The sequence below is a fragment of the Tauraco erythrolophus genome, chromosome 9, assembly GCF_009769465.1.
Source record: "Tauraco erythrolophus isolate bTauEry1 chromosome 9, bTauEry1.pri, whole genome shotgun sequence".
In the NCBI taxonomy this organism is placed as follows: Eukaryota; Metazoa; Chordata; class Aves; order Musophagiformes; family Musophagidae; genus Tauraco; species Tauraco erythrolophus.
This window is the reverse complement of record NC_141473.1, coordinates 37,235,842-37,256,303: the sequence shown is the minus strand read 5'-3', so window position 1 is coordinate 37,256,303 and position 20,462 is coordinate 37,235,842. Positions and strand designations below refer to the sequence as shown.

The window sequence follows — 20,462 nt, the reverse complement described above, 5'->3', positions numbered from 1 at the left end:
CTGCTTCTACATCCTCTCCCCAGTATCAAAAGAATCACAGTCAGAATCTATTCAGTGTTGGTTTAGGTTCATGTGCACACAAATGAACTAATAGATTTTGATACAAACAGATATTTTGTGGAATCTTTTTTTTTTTTTTTTGCTTTACATTCATCTATTAAACATGCCTCCTGTCGTCAGGGAAGTTTTACAATACAACACACTTGCAACCAAGGTAGCAGTAGTGCAGGAGCATCACTGACCAAAGCTCACAAATTTATTTTACTGGCAGATTTATTGTAAAACCTGTGAAGCATTGAACAAACATGTCCACTAGATACGTCCAACACCAGGATCTCAATATTCCTTGAGCCAGACCAAGTCAAAACCAAAACACACAAAAATACTGAGAAATGGGTGATGAGTTCAGTTGTGGTGCAGTAGCTTAATTAAGCCATTGTAAAAAGACACATTTGGGGTTGATTTGTTTGCTTGTTTTGTTTCACTCGCCCATGTGCATTATAGATGCATTGCAAGAAGTACAGAACTGCGTAGATTGTGGTATGCCAAGACATAATGCTGGAGGGGAGCGGAAACACCTGATGCAAGTTATCAAAGGACAAAAATCCATAATCCTGGTTGGTCACAAATCAGCTGCTCCCTGAAAACAGGTACCTGTGTACTAGTGTCTGGCAAAGCTATCTTGAATCACTGCTCAGCAAACCTCTAGTGCACAAGCCTGGCAGGGCTGAAATGACTTGACCTCTCTTTTTTACTTCTGTCCAACATTATGCAATCTTTTTGCTACTGCAGTAATGAGGGCAGCTCCCTTCCCACTTCCATCTTCAGAGAGCATGAAAGTCACATCACACCGAGGTGCCAGCTCCTTCACTGTTTCCTGCAGGACCCTAGAAAAACTGAAAGGAAAGGGAGAGAAGAACAGAACATTTTAGCAGCTGCTTTCTGGTCTAAGACCTTTATATTTATCTATTAGCAAGGAACCATAATGTCAGCCAACATCTTCCACTGGTTTTCCGTAGCATCCCTTTCTGTTTGTTTTTCCTCCTGTTCACGAAAAAGACAAGGTTCTGTACACAATCAGATTTTAATTTCTATTTCTCCACTTTAATTTTGTTCAGCATGATGCCAGCAACTCCCCTTGCCTTTCGAGATCATGGAGGTGGCTTTTTTTCTCCCAACTCAAAAGCTGATGCATCTACTTCTAGGGCTTGTTCACAAAATAACAACACAACTCCAAAAACTCAACTCAGCTTTCCATCTGAGACACCCAGATATTTCAGAAATCCCCCAAAACATTGGAAAATAAAAATTAGAAGAATAAATTCACTCAGCACCGCAGAGAAAAGAGCCTCCCAGTGGTAACTGGACCTGACCTGGCAATTTTTGATCCTTTGGCTAGGCAAGGGAAATGGCAGGACGCAGGGAAACATGTTAGATCTTTATCCCTTCTCGTTTTTTATCATCCCAGCAGAACGCTGGAACAGCTCGGCACGTTTTCGCAGTGAAAATGAGCAATCAGCAAAGGGAAGCAGTACCAAGGTACTCACTGTGGATGGAGCTTGTACAAAGTCCCATCTACTCCAACAGTGATTTGCAAGTGCTCCACACCTTGGTTTTCTCTCTTCTTCTCTACAATAGCCGCCAGTCCCGCCCCACAGAGCTGGGCAGCTCTCTTGGAAACAGCTCCGCACACCTCTTTCACAATGATGCTGTCCTCGCACGTGCTGTCCAGGCCGAGCTGCTGCAGAATTCGCCGGACTTGGAGGAGGGCGAGCCGGTCGCTGTGCAGAGGGAAACACGTGGAAGAGCAAGGCATTAGGGGAAGCTTCAGCAGCAATGCAAATGGAAGTCTTACACAGTCAAGACTCTGCCATGATTCAAGGGAAATGGGACCACTTCTCCAACTCTTAACATTCTCCAACTGTTTTACGGCACATTCCAGTCTGAACTCGGATTGAAAACTTGCTCCTGGCATGCCCTTTGCTATGTTAGACTGTATTTCCAGAAGGCACAAAGAGCAGTTATTCACCTAACTCCCGAAGTCATGAGGGAGCAGAGCCAGATCAGCCACCTGACTGTGTTATTTTTGATCTCAAGGCTCAGATGCTACCTTCCAAGGTTTTTAACAGTAGAAAGGGTTTTAAATAGCCTGGAAGATCACTGCAATCATGCACAGATACGTAGGTAGGCACATATTCATGGGGTATGCATATATCACTGACTTTTTTTTAAAGTAAATACTATTTTAAGTCCTACAAGAAACACTCCAAGTATAATCATACTTGATGGTTAAGGCATCCACGATAACACAGCTGTGTGGACAGGAGATGATAATTTGTATAATTACAGAATAACTCTGGAACTCCCCCAGTTCCTCATTTTTGGCTTTTATTCTGGGGCTGGTGGGGGGAGCTGTGCAAAGAAGAAAACATCTTCTGATGTTTCAACTGACATCTTGAAGGAAAGGGTTCCACACATTTGCAGAAAATTATTTTCTAAAGGTCCCAGAAAACCTTAAGGATTTAAACCATGTAAATCTAACAACTTTACCTCTCAATCTGAGACAGGAATTTTGTTTCAAATATGCCTCTTTTCCTGAGTGATTCCGAAATCTGTCCTCTGAACAGCAGTCCTTGTTTGGTTAAGTCGATCAAAATTTGCCTTACTATTTCACCTAGGTACATTCCACTGGTCATTTTTTCATACCTGTTATGTTATGGAAGAAAAAAAATGTGCTTTTAAAGACAGGGTATGTTAGCTCTGTTTCACACAAGTGGTACGTACATGCCCTATCAACTCCCAAAAAAGCAGTAAAAGCTTGCAGAGTAATAGCCATTGAACTCCATCTTTCAATCGTCAAAAATCTGTTGCAATGACTTCAATTAATGCAAACATTAATTACAACATATCTACCTATGTTAAAAAGTAACAGAACTAGAAAAAACTTGCAATATTAAACAGAAGACAGTGTTAAAGCCAGAGTCCACACTGAAGCAAAATATTTCCCCGTCCTCCCCATGCATTCACCAGTGGGTCATACGTAATCAACGTTGTCTTCATCAAACAGAACAGTCAAGTTCAGTTTGTCCTCTTGCACGAGTTGTATTTTACTTTTGAAAAAATGCTCCAGAGGAGGAACTCTGCAAGACCTACATTTTGCAGGGAAATCTTAAGAGCTGCATTGTTTGGTAACTGCCCTAAGGTGAAAACAGTGCTGTGGTAACAGAAACAATGTACATCTTTGTTTTTTGTCTAGATATCTGCATTACTTACCATGCAACAAATGAAACAGAATATTAAAGTTTCCTTTCTGATTATTCATTAAGCACATTTTAAAAAGCAGCCAGTGTGTCTCCAAGACTGACTTAATCAGGCCTTTAGCATCGGGACCATCACGTTTACCTCTGTTTCCCAGGGTTCAGTGAGCCTTCATCTACTTCTTTATCATATTTTGTTCTGATGTTGTCAATGCAGCCGTTGTCACCAAATCCTCCCCATTCTGTATTAATGCACATTTTTCCTTCATTCCCTTCCACTATTTCTATGTTTTTCATGTCCTCCATGTAGCACACATTGCTGCCCGTTCCTAAGAGGAAAGAAATGACAAGGCTTCAGCCAGAAAAGTGAAGTAGCAGCTGAAACACATGGAAGATGATTGCAGCGATCATCTTAAAAGCTCTCTTCTCCATATCCCAGTTTTCAAAGATCTCTCCATATCTTACAGAAGCAAGTGCTAGCCAGTAATGCCAAAAGTGCTGTAATTTATCACAACAGAATGTTAGCAAGTAAAATGGGTACTGTGCAGAAAATTCCCCGTGAGGAACGAAGACTCTCTGTTTCATGTCAGAAAAGGCTCTGGCAGCTGTTGGCAAGCACCGATCACTCATTGCTGCCAGTCTGGTTGCAATGCACCACAAATCATCTTGCATGACAGCATGCTCCCAAGAGCAAACCCTGCCAAGAGCCTAGCAGCCAGTCAAGCAGCTACTAAGTCTGAAATAAGTTGGTGAACAGGGTCTCATAACTCGCAAATTGGGTTACATTAACTAATGTAAGGACCAGTTCTCCAAACAAAATGAGATAGCTCGTGCACTTAGCCAGTCAGAAGAGCCTATTTTCTAACTGGGGCTTCAGATCTTACATGCTTAGATGTATTCCTGGCTGAAAACTTGGAAGGATCTACTGGAGGATTCATCTAGAAAGCCCAAAAAGAATTCATTCACAGCAAGAATGAGTGAATTTTAAAAATATTTTCTCTTGTTCCAAGGCCTGGCTACACAGTAAATATCGATTCACTTGCCAAAACGAGGATTCATGCTGTATCTTCTGTTCCCATATTCTTTTATCAGGCACCCACTTGTTAGGCACCATCAGAGATATGATCAAAAGTCCAAGAGATTCAGGATCCTATTTGCTACAGGTGCTATTACAGTCTTTTTTAAATAGCATACAAATCTGCCAAGAACTCCAAGTGACTAGTAACACCATCTATTGAGTTCAAATAAAAGACTTTGTTTTACAAATTCCAGAATAGGATGCAAAGCCTAGCACCTGCACATATGCTTTCTTCTTACAGTGGTGACTGCAATATCACTGTACCTGCAATAAGGCCAATCTCACAGTTTGGATCCTCATATCCACACGTCATCATTGTCCCAACAGTGTCATTCACCACTGCTACAATGTCCAAGTCAAACTCCTAAAACACAAGTCACAATCAGTAATGGGGTCCTGGGGAAGATGGAGTGTGCATTAAATACACCAAAAAGAGCAGAAAAGAATAGCTCACATTTCTTCTCCTGATGGCCTCTCTCAGCATATCAACAACATCTTCCCCCTCACAGTCTGTTGCCTTGAAACCTTTTGTCCATCCCACAAGCGTTCCCTGAAACAGAAGAGGAAGAAAATCATAAGTGAAGACAGAGAGAAGACTGGAAATTCTGAGCATCAGTCTTTTTTTGCCTCCATCTCCCTTACTCTCCTTGGTTTTTAAATACTGCATTTCCCTGGACAGGGTACTGTCAGTGTCTACTGCAGAGTGTGCACACTTGTATCTTTGTTACTCAGCTACTGATGGTAGTGACTCCAGATTTACTCAGGTCTTTATCAAGACACTGCCAACTCAGTACCTTCTAACACTCTTTTCTTATTTGGAAAACCTTCCCATTTCACCTTCTCTGTGCACATAGTCATTGTATTATCTGGGTGGGAAAGACTAGTAAAAATGCTTTTGCTGTGAATAATTAAACGTTAATGAACATCACTGGTTTATTTTTGGCTGGTTTACTGAAGGACACTTGGTATGATCATACTACTCCAGGAAACACTAATTTATTTCTTTCTGGCCTGACAAAAGTAGTTTTCCAGGTCGCATGAATTAGCCTTCCACTTGGTAACTGGCTCTGGACTGTCTGTCCAAATAAGAAAAAAGAGAGGGCAGCTAGGAAAAAAAAAATTGCTCTTAAAAAAAACCCTCAAGGTCTAGCAACAGTAAGAGATCAAACACTCAGGGCGACATACTACGGGACCCTGAAACGTGTGTCTCAGTTTACCACCACTGATGTGAAATTTGTTTCGTCGTTGTTGTCAAGACCTAAATAATATGCTGTTGTCAAGACCTAAATAATATGCTGTAGGTTTGGAAAGTATATTGAGCGGTCTTCCCCACAAACAGCCAAGTCCTATCGCTATACTCTCAACTGTGATCCGAAAATTGAGACAGAATAGACTATCTTCTAGACTTAAAAGCTATCGTGAAAACCACCAGGACATACAACATTCAATAAAATAGCAGTCTCTATTTTCCCCAATATCCTATATATTTGACTAGAATTAAAAAGCACAGTTTCCCCCACTCCTCTTTGGAAATGCATCAGAATAATTGAGGATTATTTCTTCCTGAATTTGATTTTGTTATTCTATTTTTTTTCTTACATCAGATCTAGAAAGACAAAGATATGATATCTGTCAATAAGCCATGTATGTCAGATTAACAAATCTGAGACGTCCAACCCTTCCAAGCTGAACAAGCAAGCTCAGTTCTGCCCACTAACACTCAACAAAAATAAACTATTGTAGCACAGAAGTTATACAGTGAGGGCTGTGCAGCACAGTTTGGAAAATACCCTGACATTGTATTTGAGTTAGCAGAAGGAGGCATCTCTTCTCTCTTGCCATTGAAGAGTTAAGGCAGCATAATAGATTCCTGGGCTATTAAAAATACGTAGTCATTTTGTTCTCATAAGGGCTTAATCTTTACAGAATAAAAGCAAGTAACATACTACCCTGATCAGATACAAGAGGTGAAAGTTCTACCTCCCTATAGGACAACTTTCTCATGAAACAAAACTAACTTGTACAGTAGAGTACTAAAATCCTCATAAAACAGATGAAATATTCTCTCCAAAGACTGACTTGCACGTGTATGTATGTATGTATATATCTCTATCTATCTTTCTTGTCAACCTTGTAAAGTCCTACTTGGAAGAAAACATTTAGAAGAATAGCTTTTCGCTTGCAATCTCCAAAACCAGCAAGTCACCCTCACCCAAAATGATATCATTCACCAAGCAGATGCACGGCTGCCACTTGACCCATTCTGTGTTGCAGTTCTTTACCTTGTCAATGCTGGCTTGCCTGCACGGGAAGGAGAAGGTGAAGCCCAGAGGCAGTCGAGCACCTTTAATCCCCATGTACTCCAGAAAGTCTGCTATACACTGGACAATATGGTCAAAGAGCTGGAAGGACAGAAAAAGCATATAAATCTCAGAGTAATTCCATGCAATGGGCCTCGGCTGGATCAGTTAAACAGTCATTAGAGCTCACCTCTTCCCCCGTCCCTTGCATGATCTCCAAAGGAATGGCAAAGATTTTGTTATACATTTGCACTGATCTTCTTCTCCCGCTTCTGATTTTGACGAGCAGAACCCTGAAATTTGTCCCACCAAGATCAAGGGCAAGGAACTTTCCTTTCTCTGTAAGAGAAGAAAGGTATTTCATTTTGGTCCTTCTCGTAGCATGTTTGCCAGTCAGACGGGTATACTCTGCCACACATCTCCAAGAAACTTCATCTGTGCCAATGACAGCATGCAGGTCCCTATGGCATTTATCCCATCAGTCTGCTAGCATGGGGCTGAAGGGCCAGCCAGATAACATCACAGGAAGCACCAGTTTGCCAACATAAAGCACTCTGGCATTTGCCAGAATAATTGGCATATTCCTCCTGGAAAAGAGACAAGCAACTTTCCTGCACCACCTCCAGGTGATCACGAAATCACTTCACCTGTTCCATCTGGTGTCCCACACACATATGTGGGTAACATCTTCACTGTGGCACTGGCTTGCGTCTCTCGCTTTAGCCCATATTCCAGCTCAGTCCTCATTTTGTTCTTAACTTCTCTGAGGGTCTCCAGGGACAGCAGAAATGGTGCAAGAGCAGCATCGATTTGCTTGCGCTGAGCGGCCAGCCTGTATCCCACCGCTGTGACCATGGCAGCCCCCTTCCCACTGCCGCTCACGGAGAGGAGGAACCGAACATCACAGTTTGGGACCAGCCTTCTCACCACCTTGTGCAGACGTTTGGCATATCTACAGGAACAAAGAGTTTCTTTAGACTCTCACAGGCATTTCATGCACGGTTTATATCACATACACTTCCAATACATGCATACATCCAACAGCACAAGTGCTGAAGTGCAGTCAGAGGAGGACAAGGTCAGAAACTGATCTAGGAGATGGGTACAGCGTTCCTGATTTCTGACTATTCTGCAGAACCTGTACACTTACAGGAAAGCGAAGATACCTCTGAACAAGTGCCAGTGCCAAGGGAGAGGTACACTGGAGAAAAGTCAGGCTACAGTGGAGAGTCGCAATCACAAATAGAGGGTGAGAGTCTCCATCTGGAATCAGACCTTCATCCAGTTTGGGAAAGCATAGGTTCAAAAATAGGAGGAAAAAAAACCCAAACACCACCACAATAAACTACAAGTGCCTAGGAGTCACTTGAGGAATTAATTGCTCTTCCCCAGACACGATTATCCCATGTGTCACGTTCCCACCCACCCCAAGTTCTAACACTCCTAGGACAGCTTTGCAATAACCAAGCCAGTCTGATCCTCTGCACTCCACGAGTTCTCACAAGTTTTCATTCCAACTCTGCAGCAAAACCAGCAGTTTTCTGAAAAGCCACATGTATACGGGAATGGAGACTCTTTGCAACATCAACAGGTGGCCAGCAATAACCAAACTCTCTTTAGTTACTTACTGGGGGTGGGTTTTGTAGAGTCCCCCATCAATCCCAACAGTGGTTCGCATCCTTAACAGTTTTTTATTCTCTCTCAGTCGGGTCAGTATGGCTGCTAAGGCGGCAGCACAGAGGTTGGCCGAGCGGAAGGAAACGATGGTGCAGACATGCTGAACAGCGATGCAGTCCTCTTCGGAGGGAAACAGGTTCAGCTCTGTAAGGATCTCTTTTGTGTTGCTCAGACCTTCCTTATATCTATCCCAACACAAAAGAATACATCATCTAAGGCAAGGATATTAACGTAGCACACAAATCAATATCTGCATGTTGGCTCAAAAAGAAATGACAGAAGATCAGGGCACAACCTATCAGGCAGCGTCATAATTGGTTCCCATAAACCAGTAATGTCTTTCCCGCACTGTTCCCAAAAGTACCCGAGGGAGAGACCAGACTTTTAAGAGGCTGCTTCCCGGGGTTCAGTTTTTGGTGAGACATACCAATTAGCTGGCCAAGAAGAGAACAGGATAAAATATTTAGTCCACAGGAGAGCACAGGAATAGATGTACAGCTTCACTCAGTACAACAAAGAAAATTATTCCTGGAGTAAAAACGTGGACCAGGATTCCTCTTCAAAACACCGCAACCTGTCAGTTTTCCATGTAGGCATCCATTAGGTGACCAAGAGTCCATACTACATCTCCACAACCCCAGTATTCCCACATCACAGAAGCTGAAAACTGCAACCATCATCCCATGTGCTCAGGTCTCCCAAGAGGTTATTTAAACAACCTGCATCTGTGATGGTTAACAATACATTTGCTACAGTCAAACTGTGCTAAAACTTTATCCTCCACCAATTCCTACTCACAGAAAGATCAACTTTTCTCCTAGGCAAAAGCAAAATCAAGTTGAACAGTTTGGGTTTGTTCCCAGTGCTCGCAGATTATAATTACACGTTAATTATCATTGCTGTGCTTGCGAAAGACTAACAGCCACTCTCAAACAACATATAGCCAGTTCTTACTTTTCCATTGCAGACACATGTTTCATTTCGATCTTGCCTTTAGTAAGCAGAGCTGTTGACACTTTTCCATTGAAGAGGAGACCTTCCTTTGTCATTTTTAGGAGAATGAGTCTTACAAGTTCACCCAAATGTAGGCTGCTGATCATCTTCTCAAACCTGGAAACGGGGCACAGGAAGGATTTACCAGTGTTCACCAGCTTGCCAGAGCCATGAAAATTTCAAGCACCAAATGTTCTTACGCAGGTTGAACATATTTAAGCATGTACAGAAGGGGTTTGGGAGCTAAGTTGTACACGGGATGCCATCCTGAGGTCCTGGGACCCAACAACTGCCCCTCAGGTTAACTCAATGATTAAAGAGAATATTCAAAATACTTGTGAGCAGCTCAGCCCATAGAAGCAGTTTTGATGAACCAGGCTTTAAATATGCCCTTTGTTTATCTTCCTCCTTCTTCTTCATCCCTCCGAAGCATCACAACAGAGCAACCATCTATTTTTAATGACACATTAGCAACTGCTGCAGCAACCCTTTGGCCTGTGAGGCAGGGAGGCGCGAAAGGCACTCACCCATCCCAGAAGGCAAAAGTCTGGATAGGACAGGACCAGCATCAAGTCAACTCAGGTTCACTCAACCCAATTTCTGTCCCAAAGGGGCTCCTGATATACACTGCAAATGCACTTATAGAACTCAGATTGCCAAGGCAAATCAGCCAGGGAATCACTTACAATTGTTTTCCAGGATTGAGAGATCCCAGATCGAGCTCCCGATCAAATTCTGTGCGGAGGTCGTCCAAAGCACCATCATCTCCAAAGGCACCCCACTCTGTGTTAATGCACATCCTCCCTTCGTCACCTTCCACCAGATCAATGTGCCTCATTTCCTCCATGTAGCATGCGTTGGTGCCGGTCCCTGTATGTGTTGGAGCCAGCGAGGATAAATTACCTTTTTGTCCCAGGTTTGCTTTTTGCTTAAGTCCACGTTTGGGAATAAGTCAATACATTGTCTTTGGAAGAAAATATCGATACATAACTCTGCGGTACAGGATGCTAATATCAAGCCACCTGCACTTGTTAAATAATCATTTCACACTGAGTGAAAGTATTAGAAATTAATCTAAGGCTTGACTTATTTAAAAACATTTTTTTCTTTTTCAAATATACTCCTATATGCCTTAAAAAAGCCACCACAGTGCACAAAGCGGAGACATTGTGGAAAGCGTAGCTGATCCTAACTATCACACGTGAGAGGAATTCAGCTTTTCTGGACAGACAGACAGTAATTTTCTATAGAGTCAGCAGAAAAGTTTAGTATGCTGGTCACAACTGAACCCAGACAAAATGGGGACTGTGGTATTTGATGGCAATGTGATCAGCATAAAAACAGCTGCTTTACAGAAGGCAGCCAGGCTTGAAAATCTGACCATTGTTTTTTCCATTTTCTTCCTGCTCTTTCCTGTACTGGGACGCTCTCTTCTACTCCAGATTTGTTAGGATTAAACATACACGAGGACAAAAGAAAAAATATAGTTAATGAACAGAAAAAATTACCAATTATGACTCCAACTTCACAGCGTTGGTCGTCATATCCGCAAGTCATCATGGTTCCCACGGTGTCATTGACCAGTGCCAAAACATCAACATCTATGTCCTAATAGCATGAAGATGAGTGATTAACAGAAAAAAAGCTCAGAAAGCCTCCTGTGTGTTAAAGCACCAGCATGCAGACATACTCCCCGAGTTGTACTTTGAAGGCCTGGTTCAGGAAAGCCCTTCAGATGAAAGACACAGTACTTCTTTTTATAACACTATCCCCACAACCCTGTAAAGTAACAAACATCTCTGAATTCTCAAGTGCTTGGCCAGCCAGAATCTTTGCTTGCAGGATTTGTTTTTCCCCTGTCCACCCTCGTTTGCCAGAAAAGTAACGTGTTACTGGTTCGAATTTTGTGATATGCTAGCACCGTGTATCTGTCCTAATGGGCTGCATGCTAGGCTAATGTCCTACCCCCAAGCAGATCCCACCAAACTGGACAGAAAATATAAATACATAAATGCAGCTATTCAACAGAAGGCCATGCATCAATATCGCACTCAAGTAAAAAGCCTTTCCACCAAAGCTGCACAGTTTTCCTTTCACACTGAGGAGACTTGATAAAAGTAAAATCAAAGTTATCAAAGGATTCTTGTAACTCAGGTGTCAACACTGGCAGGGGCCCAACTTCACCCAAGAAGTCTCAGATCCTTTGGTCCTGCTAACTACAGCAAGACTGACACAGAGAAGGAAGTGAACCAAAAATCAAGGCTGGATTTTTACCACGTGAGAAAACAGAAGAATTTCTTCTTTACTACAAAGATGTGAAGACATGGAAAGATGCTTTATATTTCTTAGATGATGTTACAAATAGCACCAAATATGAAAAACAAGACTTTCCAAAATATTAAAACATAATGTTATTCAAAGGTATACACTAGGTCGAGGCCAGATTTAATCACATCTTAGTGCTGACCTTCAAAATTACCATCGGTCACTCCATTCCACAGACTGAAGTGGACAGGCAAGCCCTGGCAGAGTTAGGTGTGCCAATGTGAGATGATAGCTTCCCCCTCCCAACTTTCGTCCCACAAGCCAGGCTATGAAACACAGTGTGTATCCGCATCTTACCAAATAGGTTCACGACAGACTCTCTTTAGTTCAGACAGTGGGGCCATACTGGTCCACTGCCACTGCCAGCCCAGTTTATCAGTGTGCCATTGCCATCACTGTGAGACTGACCCGGGGCAGCCTGAGTTGCAGCTGCATGTCCCCTTCCATGGCTTTGGCTCTGAGGGAGAGCCCTATACACTAGATACATAGCCATGTTGGACATTTGTTACTGGCTGTCCTTGAAGAATGACTGATAACTCCCAAAACAACCCCCACACCAAGAGCCAATCTCCCAGGAGGACAATCTGAGGCCACTTATGCTCACCTCCTGCAGGTACAAAACTTGCCTTATGCTTCTGGAGGGCCTTGCGCAAAGAGTTGACAACATTTGTGCCCTGAACTCCTCGGACCTTGAAGTGTTTCGTCCAGTCAAGAAGAACCCCCTGCAAAGTAACAGTCCAGTGACCCAAAAGCTCCAACTTTAGCATACAAACCTGCCACAAAGACAGCCAAGACCAAAGCCTGGGGAGAAGCCCACTATGTCTCTCCACGCATTAAAACACAGGCCAAAATAAGTCACAGCAGAACATCTCACCTTGGGGTGCCTGCCAGTGCAAACAAAACTAAACGAGTACACTAATAAAGACTCAATCCCGTAAATGCATTTCCCTGTGCTTTGTTTACTGATGCTCATCACTAACTAACAGCATTAAGCACAAAGCATTTGCAGGACTGCGACCCAAAGCACAGATCCCTAGGTAAAAAAGAGAGGCTAGAATAAGAGGCCACAAAATAATTGCAACCAGTCTTCCATTTCCCCATGCAGCCTCTCCAACAGCTCAGCTATGGTCTTTCCTATTCCTATTGTAAAAAAAGAAATTGAATGAGAGTGATTAAAAAAGAAACATGCTTCAGGACACAAAACTATGTGTTTTACAGTTTAACAGTCTTCGCACAGGGCACGTGGTTACTATGGAATTGGTTACTGATTAAGTAAAAGAGTAGCTTCAGCTTAAAGATCATGTTGCCTTGAGATCGGAAACGAGTGTTTGAAAGGCAGTCAAGTCTAGTTAAATGTTAATGGTCATCCGTGCCTTTTTCAGAGAGATATGTAAATATGACCCCACAAAAAGGCCACGGGGTAATACTCCCATGCAATAGATTCCCTGGGTTTTGCAATGAGCTAGGCTCGCTAAGCTAGGCATCTTACCTCTTCCAATTTGGTCTGTTTGCATGGAAAAGAAAACGTAAAGCCAAGAGGTAACTTCTTATGCTTCAGGTTTTTGGTCTCCATGAAGTCTGACAGACAGTCAGCAATGTAATCAAAGAACTGCACGAGAAAGGAGAGGACAGAGTCAGGCTGCGTCCGGCAGGCGTGCGCTCAAGAACAGCACCACCACGGAAGACTCTGCATGCCCTACCTCGGCTCCGTTCCCCTGTATGACCTCCTTGGGTGTGGGGTAAAACTTGCTTTCCAGCTGGCTGCTCTGCTTCCCGTCATCAAACACCTTCACCTGGTGGGCACGAAACTGGGAGCCACCCACATCAACAGCAAGGAAGTCACCCTTCTCTGCAACACAAGTGGGCAACCGTCGTCAGTGATGGCTGAGAAGCATCGCCCAGATGCCATGCTGAAGGCCCCAGCCCAGGGTCCCCACCTCACCGTGGCTGCAAGCTCTCCTGCCCCATCATGACAGGTCCTTATCCTATGGGCCTGGGAGCATCACCAGGAAGGCTGAGAGCTGGCAACCCTAAGCAGGGGTATCAGGTCCCTCTTGTTAGCTTGCTCTGTGGCAAATAATTTCACTTTTATTTAGCAGTCTGGTTTTGCCCACCCTACTGCTTCCACAGCAGCATGTTTTCAAGCTGCAGAGGGATAAGCTCTTCAGCAAGACAGGCCCAAAGCAACTGCAAAGCCAACCTGAGCGCGCAGGGGCTGCAAAACCGTGCACCTGAAATGTGGGGAAATGGGAGTCTGAGAGCATCACCTGCGTCCAGTAAAGGATGCAGGATTTGCAGCCCCATGTTAAGACTTGGCCCTGCTGCAGAAGTCAACTTCCAAGCAGGGCAAGACTAATTTGCTACTCAAAGACAACCAACACAAGCATTTCCAAATGCCTGTAGGTGTCTCTGTAAAAGTATCACCCTGTTTCTCAGTCAGCAGCACTCTTAGCTCACACATGTTCTTCTCTAGCAGATGACCTCAGACGGAAGGACAGTTTGGCCTCACTGCTACAATAAAGCAATTATCTATTCATCCCATGTGCAGGAGAAGGCCCTTCCCCAAAGGAAAATGCAGCATCATGTGCGGAGCCTTGCATGATCTTTGTTCTACAGTCCAAACACCTGATTAAACTTTTATCAAATCTGATCCTCAAAGGGAAGGAAGCAGGAAATTCTACCTGTAATACCATGGTCAGATATCACAAAGGTGAGGAGGCAAATTGACTAATATCACAGTTTACTGAGTAACCCAGACCATTAATCACTAAATGATTAAAAACTGATGATGCTCCATATGGGTCATTTCAGGTAGCAATGCTGAGGGCACTGTAAAATGTGAAAGTTCATTGCTATTGCAAATGGGAAAAACCCAGCCAAGTTTGAGGTGTTTAAACCTGCTGGAAGTTCTGTTTGGAAACAAAATAACCAGTAAAGATTTTGCAAGAGATCAAAAATAGAAAAATCGATGCGATATTTAAAATGGGCAGTATGTCAATAAGACATAGCCCAGCGTGACTCTGCAGCGTGTCCTTGACACAGCGGAAAGGTCACGCAGGCCAGGAGAGCATCGTCCAAAGTTGGCCTTGAGGAACATGAAGCCTTGCAACAGTGATGACACCACGTGCAATTTTCCAAGTCTCCTGACCTCAGGTGCTCCCTGTGATTTCAGGACAAGGTCAGTGTCATGTAAGACCTCACAGAACCAGTGACGGTCACTGACATAGCAAGGGCTAAGCTAATATTTCTTTTTCTTTGGTGAAGGTAGCAGCAAAAGGAAGAGTGCCCAGTTCCAGCCAGGCAATTTCCGAGGGGTTTGTATATAATTTCTCTCATATATCCCTCATTTCAAGGGACTACCCTCCAAATGTTCCCTTTATGCCATTAAAGTCTTTATTTCTCATTTAATTGCAGGAAAGTTACCTTCGGAAGGAATAAAATCCTGTGGAAATGAGGTACAAAGCAAACATTTCTCTTAAGTTTTCTGCATGAACAGCTGTTATACACTGAGTCCTGACCTAGGCCAGACACAGAGTCCTGCACAAATTCGGAGACTTGGTTAAACCTGCGAAAAACATATTCTTCTGTCAGCCTGCACTGCTGGGAGCCAGCTGAGCCAGGAGTTATTTTGGATGTGCATACTTATCCAAACGAGGCAGGCTCTTAGATCCTACCTCACTTCACATCCTCTCAGAGGACACCACTGCCTTTTCTCCTTCTCTGTTTAAGTGTCAGGGGCAACTGGAAACAAGGATCCAGCTGCAGCAGCAGAGTAAGTGATTTCCTGGTAGAACCCATCCAAAAGCAGATTTTCCCAATGCAGAAAGCAAGGAAGGGCAGGAGGAGATCATTTTTTGGGGCAACAGAGAAAGCAGTGCAGAGTTTGCTGTCAGAAGCCAAGAGGGGATTACAGCTCCGAGAATGCAACGTTGCTGCCACTTTGCAATTTGAAGGTTTTCACCATGACATCCTGCGTTCCCTGTAGCTCCATGAAGGCTGGTCCCGATGGTGCCACAGCATTGCCCACATCCCCACACCTGCAGCACACTGCACTGCAGGGTCTGGGCTGTAGAGGCTGCCCTTGCCGTGTCCAGCCACAGCTCCTGCAGCAAGGGCTGCACTAGGCACAGCCACATTTGCAGACGAAAGAGGCTGTTTTCTCAGCCCCTATTAGCTCCTTTCCTCAAACGCGCAGCCCCAGGGTGAAAATACACCTGGCGCAGCGGAAAAACCCTCTGCCAGCACTCCCCCAAGCTGCTGTCTCCTCAATACACACCTGCTTTCTCAACATGAGATAGGCAGTAACCAGAAGCCACTGGCTGCCCTGTGTCTTTGCTGTGCTGTCCTTGAGTATCGACAGCAACCCATCATCTTCCTAAAGGAGCACCGCTGTGATGGAGCAGGGGGAACTCACCTGAGCCATCGGGAAGGGAACGCACAAACGACGGCAGCATTTTCACTGCTGCTGTGGCGTTCGTGTCTCTCCCCAGGCCCTTCACCATCTCTGCCTGGAAGCGAGCCATCACGTCCAGCAGGATATCATCGGAGAGACGCATCTGATACAGGTACCTGTCAACCTGGAAAGACAAAAAGTGTTACTCGGGAGCCATGTAGGCTCCTCAGTGCTCAGCAGCTGGTTGAGATGAGCACTGCTTTCACGTCACAGTAGGACTCTCCTATGTCTACTGGAGAGGCTTCCCTTATCTCTGCAAGCAGGGAAAATGCAGGAACTTCCTAGCCACTTGCAGTAGTTTTCTAACCATGAGGAGTGCAGTTTGGCATGAAGGATCTGAAAGTTCTGAACTCCAATTCCAGCAGTACCCCTGCATTACGCTGGACAAAAAGTGCATTGCTTATTCCCACCCACCTGATGGACATGAGGCTAAACAGATCCTAAGGAGACAAAAGAATTACTTTCACATATGTAACAAACTGAAGGTGAGCATACCACCTACACAACCCCCACCTCTCTGATTCTACAAGTTCATTTCATTTTTGACCTCAGCACCTAAATTCCCATGATTGTCAGTGCATGCAAGCTCCAGGACATCATCAGAACATTTATTCTTATAAAAACTTTGTTTTGAAAATGCTTAATGCAGCCTTGGGGAAATACTGTCAAAAAGTTAGCCATCTTTTCTGATGGCTCAGTAACTTGCCAACATACATAAGCCCCTGAGACTTGCTTGAGACCCTGACAAGCTGTTTTACACCATCCTTTCCCTCCTATACTTGTAATGATCTAGAACTGCAAAGTGTCTTGACCTGGTGAGAATTTGACCTCTCTGAGTCAGGTCCAGAAAATGCTGTCAGTACCCAAGCGTGTCAGCCACAACCTGAAAACATCTATTCAGCTACTGCTTCACTCCACAGACAATTAACTTTGTTGGCATGCCAGGCTGGAGCTCAAAGCCTGTTTCTCACCCCAGCTTTATCCTCCATTCTCTTGTGATTCTAGGATTACATCTAAACCACATTTTTGGGTGCAGTCAATGTCCTTTCTTAAGGGTCTGTAACTCACAGCATACAATTGAAATAAAAGCCAGACAAATTAAAAGAGAATCAAAAGCATCGATGAAGTAGCAGACACTCATTCAGATAAACTGGTAGAGAAGCTAACTAGTGTTTCTGTTCAGCTTCATCGGGGCAAAACCTAAGGTTTTCTTCTTCAGGACCACACTCTGCTTGGACTGACATTCACCTGCAGGGCTGGATACAGGGCTGTAAGTTAAGGTGGCCTAGAAACTACATAGCTGGATCAAACGAAGGATTAATGCAGCAAAGTAAGAATCTGTCAGCATCCAAATGCTTTTTCACTGGGGAGCCAGACTTTGGTGCTGTATGAACAAACAAGATGCAGGCATAATATTTCTGTGCTCCAAACAGCTGTACATCCCCTGGAAGGTGATCTGCATTAACATTCTACTCCTCACCACGTGAGACTCGGGGCAAGAGGCGGTGGGCAAGGGAGAGAGGTGGGACAGCTTCCAATGCTTTGCTAGTACAGACATGCAGCTCTTACACCACAGGCTACATTATTATGCTTTTTCTGTTCAGAGTGTTTCATCAGTCCCATTTACACAGGGAGGGCTGGGAGAACATGCACAAAACACTGGCAACAAGGCGGGATTTAAAAGGTAGCATTGTTTAACCAGAGGAGAACGCAGGTTGTAGATAGATTGACCTCTTCTGTAATTTGGACTCGCCACCTATACTAATGAGGCACAAATTAATTACCTTATTTACAGTCCCATTTTAAACTGATGGTCAGCAATGACCCACCTGAAAGAGCCAGGACCCTGAAAGTAGCTCCAGCACCTACCCAACAGCAAAACATACACACAGAGGAGAAAGTCTTAAACTACAAGATGCAATTGGCAAGGAGCAGCAGCTGCCTTTGGATACAGCTGTGCCTTGAAAAGGCCATTATTTAGATCTGTCTTTGTAGCCCTTGTTTGCACAAGCACTTGATTTCCTCCAAAGCTTTTTTGAGGCCCCATCATTTTGTAGGATCCACCATCTCAGATCAAGCACCAGCACCGCTTTTTTGGGCATACAAAAAAAAAAAAAAAGAAAGAAAAAATAGAATACAATGACTGGAGACATACAGCACTCATGCACTCTCATACAGACCCAAACAACCTTGTGACAGAAGTCTCTGTGGAAAAAAAAACAAACAACTAAACAGTAATAAAAATGACTATGTGTGCAGAGAACAGGCACTAGTTCCCTGCTCCCCATAGAAATTGCATTCCCCACCCTGTTTATCTACAACTATAGGAGGAGACGGTCATCTCGAGGAACTAGATAAGGTAGAACCCAGGAAAGCCTGATGACTCTCTAGCCTAATTTACAACCAGAGCAAGGGCCTGCTCACATACCATTTGCTTGTAAACACAGGGATAGCCAGGCAGTGCGACACCACACTGTCTCGCCGCCTCCCTCCCGTCGCACAAGGATGGCCCTTGTTTTTAAGCTGTCCTTGCTTTTAAGTGTCTTGCCTCAACTATGGAAACAGCACTGTTTTCATGGCAGGGAGGCTCTTCTTACCACCAGAGTGCAAATAAGCCTGGGGAGGGAGAGGTGGGAAGGCATTTCTTCTGTCTAATTAGGGAGAAATCAACTCTGGTTCATACAGCCTGCCCTGGGCTTCCTAAAAGAGAACTCTAAAGAGCCTGTAGTTTCTTGCCTTCAGGCAGGGCTAGTTTCCTCCTAGCTGAAAGATTTAATTTTTCAAATGACTTTGCTAGAATCCTTCTCCATTGTCCTAACTCCACAGAAGGCCTCCCTCAACTACACTCTGGATGTTTCTCTGAAGAGGCTACTCCACCCAAGCACTGCTCCAGAAGGTTTTTCCCTTTCTCGGCAAAAAGTGGGAAGAAATAGCTTTGTCTAGATGAAAGATCTTAGATCAGATCCTCACACAAGAAAAGGGCACTGGGGCCTCCTTCTGATCATATTAAACCCTGGGCATAAAAGGGCTATGACTAAGAGACAGAAGTCGGAGACATATGACTGTTGAGATACCAGGACCTCTCTTGGCATGCATCTCTTCAAAGCAGAATTCATGGAAGAAGTCTCTCTTCCTATGAACAAGCCACTCCATGTTTAAGCAAGGGCACAGGGAAGACAAGCCAGAGCTGCTCACTTTGCTGACAAGCTCAGCAGTGCAAGTGGATCTACCCACTGGGACTCTGGATCTCCCGCACCGCCAAGCATCTGCAGACAGCCCCGCCTCCAGCTGCTGGAAAACAAGAGGACAGAGCCTAGCAGCAACAGCCACCAAAAAGCACTCAATGGAGACGCCAGGAGAACAGAGGACCCGCAGGGGACATGTCTAGAAACCAGAGGACCTCTGACCCAAGAAGCTTACAGGTCCCATGTGGTCTGATGATGGAAAGCCAAAAACCCGTGCAGCATGGCCATTAAAGGAGATTAGGAAAGAGCAACCCTTAGGCAGCTCGCTCACAGTACTGATGGCTTCTGATCTGGGCCATCTTGAGCTTTTCCAACTGTAATTAAAGGTCCTATCTATAAACATCAGAGTAATCAGTCAGGTTTGGACAACCAGAGAGGAGGCACAGGCACTTCTCCCACACCAACACTAGCTGGAACCGTCTCTTGAGACCCAGAAGACCTGGCCCAAAGACCCCAGGCGTCTTCCCTAGCCCTGCTACAATGTGAGCGACTGATTCCTACTCAGCTTTAGAAATCCTGTCCTTCATGCTACATTCACAAAGTAATTCAGCAAGAGGCTCCTTTCTGCCCACTGGACTACACCACACCATGCCAGATAAAAGTTTAAGCTCCACTCTTCCTTACTGAAGATCATTTGCTCCATTACTGGAAGACAGCTCGTAACCCTGCAGGGAAAAGCACTAACCAGACTTCTTTTCACACTCATCAGATGGTTTAGGGTCCAAATACTTCTTACCCCATTTGGCTGTACGGCTTTAGTAGATAACACCATTATCTAGTCTGCATCACGTACTCCAGATCCCACAGTATGTGGGTAACACAGTTTGCAAAGCAGGAATCGGCTAACGCTGTATCTTACATACCTTTTTTATCTGATCCTCTTTTAGCTTTGTGAAATGGAAAGCTATCAAGTGGACGGCAAACATCTTCTTGAAGCAGATGGATGAGTCAGTAGTGACAGAGCTGCTGTGAGTAACTCCAAAGCAACAGGTCTTTATTCACAAAGCTGGAGCTAGAGAGACTTCAGCTGAGACATTTCCCCCAGGGCGAGATAGTGGAGTTCCTGGGAAACTGAGTCCAGAAATAAATCCATCCAGTGCGATCGGTTCAATGATTAAACTTCTGTCTCTTTGC

The 20,462-nt window shown here is 44.3% G+C and overlaps 1 protein-coding gene across 6 annotated transcripts; it reads right to left on the bottom strand.

Moving 5' to 3' along the window:
• Window positions 1-751: 751 nt before the first annotated feature.
• LOC104375564 (hexokinase HKDC1) lies at window positions 752-20,254 on the bottom strand. 6 transcript variants are annotated; one of them, XM_009981945.2, is made up of 18 exons: window positions 20,192-20,254; window positions 16,045-16,207; window positions 13,331-13,479; window positions 13,120-13,239; window positions 12,257-12,352; window positions 10,814-10,913; window positions 9,992-10,175; window positions 9,267-9,422; window positions 8,264-8,497; window positions 7,283-7,587; window positions 6,826-6,974; window positions 6,618-6,737; window positions 4,790-4,885; window positions 4,600-4,699; window positions 3,403-3,586; window positions 2,551-2,706; window positions 1,548-1,781; window positions 752-896 (listed from the first exon to the last, which is right to left on the bottom strand). In XM_009981945.2, exons 1-18 carry the CDS (start codon window positions 20,252-20,254, stop codon window positions 752-754), a joined length of 2,754 nt encoding a protein of 917 aa, XP_009980247.1. The 6 variants fall into 6 exon arrangements, with proteins under 6 accessions (XP_009980247.1, XP_086472429.1, XP_086472427.1 ...); XM_086616303.1 differs by lacking the exon at window positions 6,618-6,737; XM_086616301.1 differs by lacking the exon at window positions 12,257-12,352.
• Window positions 20,255-20,462: the final 208 nt, after the last annotated feature.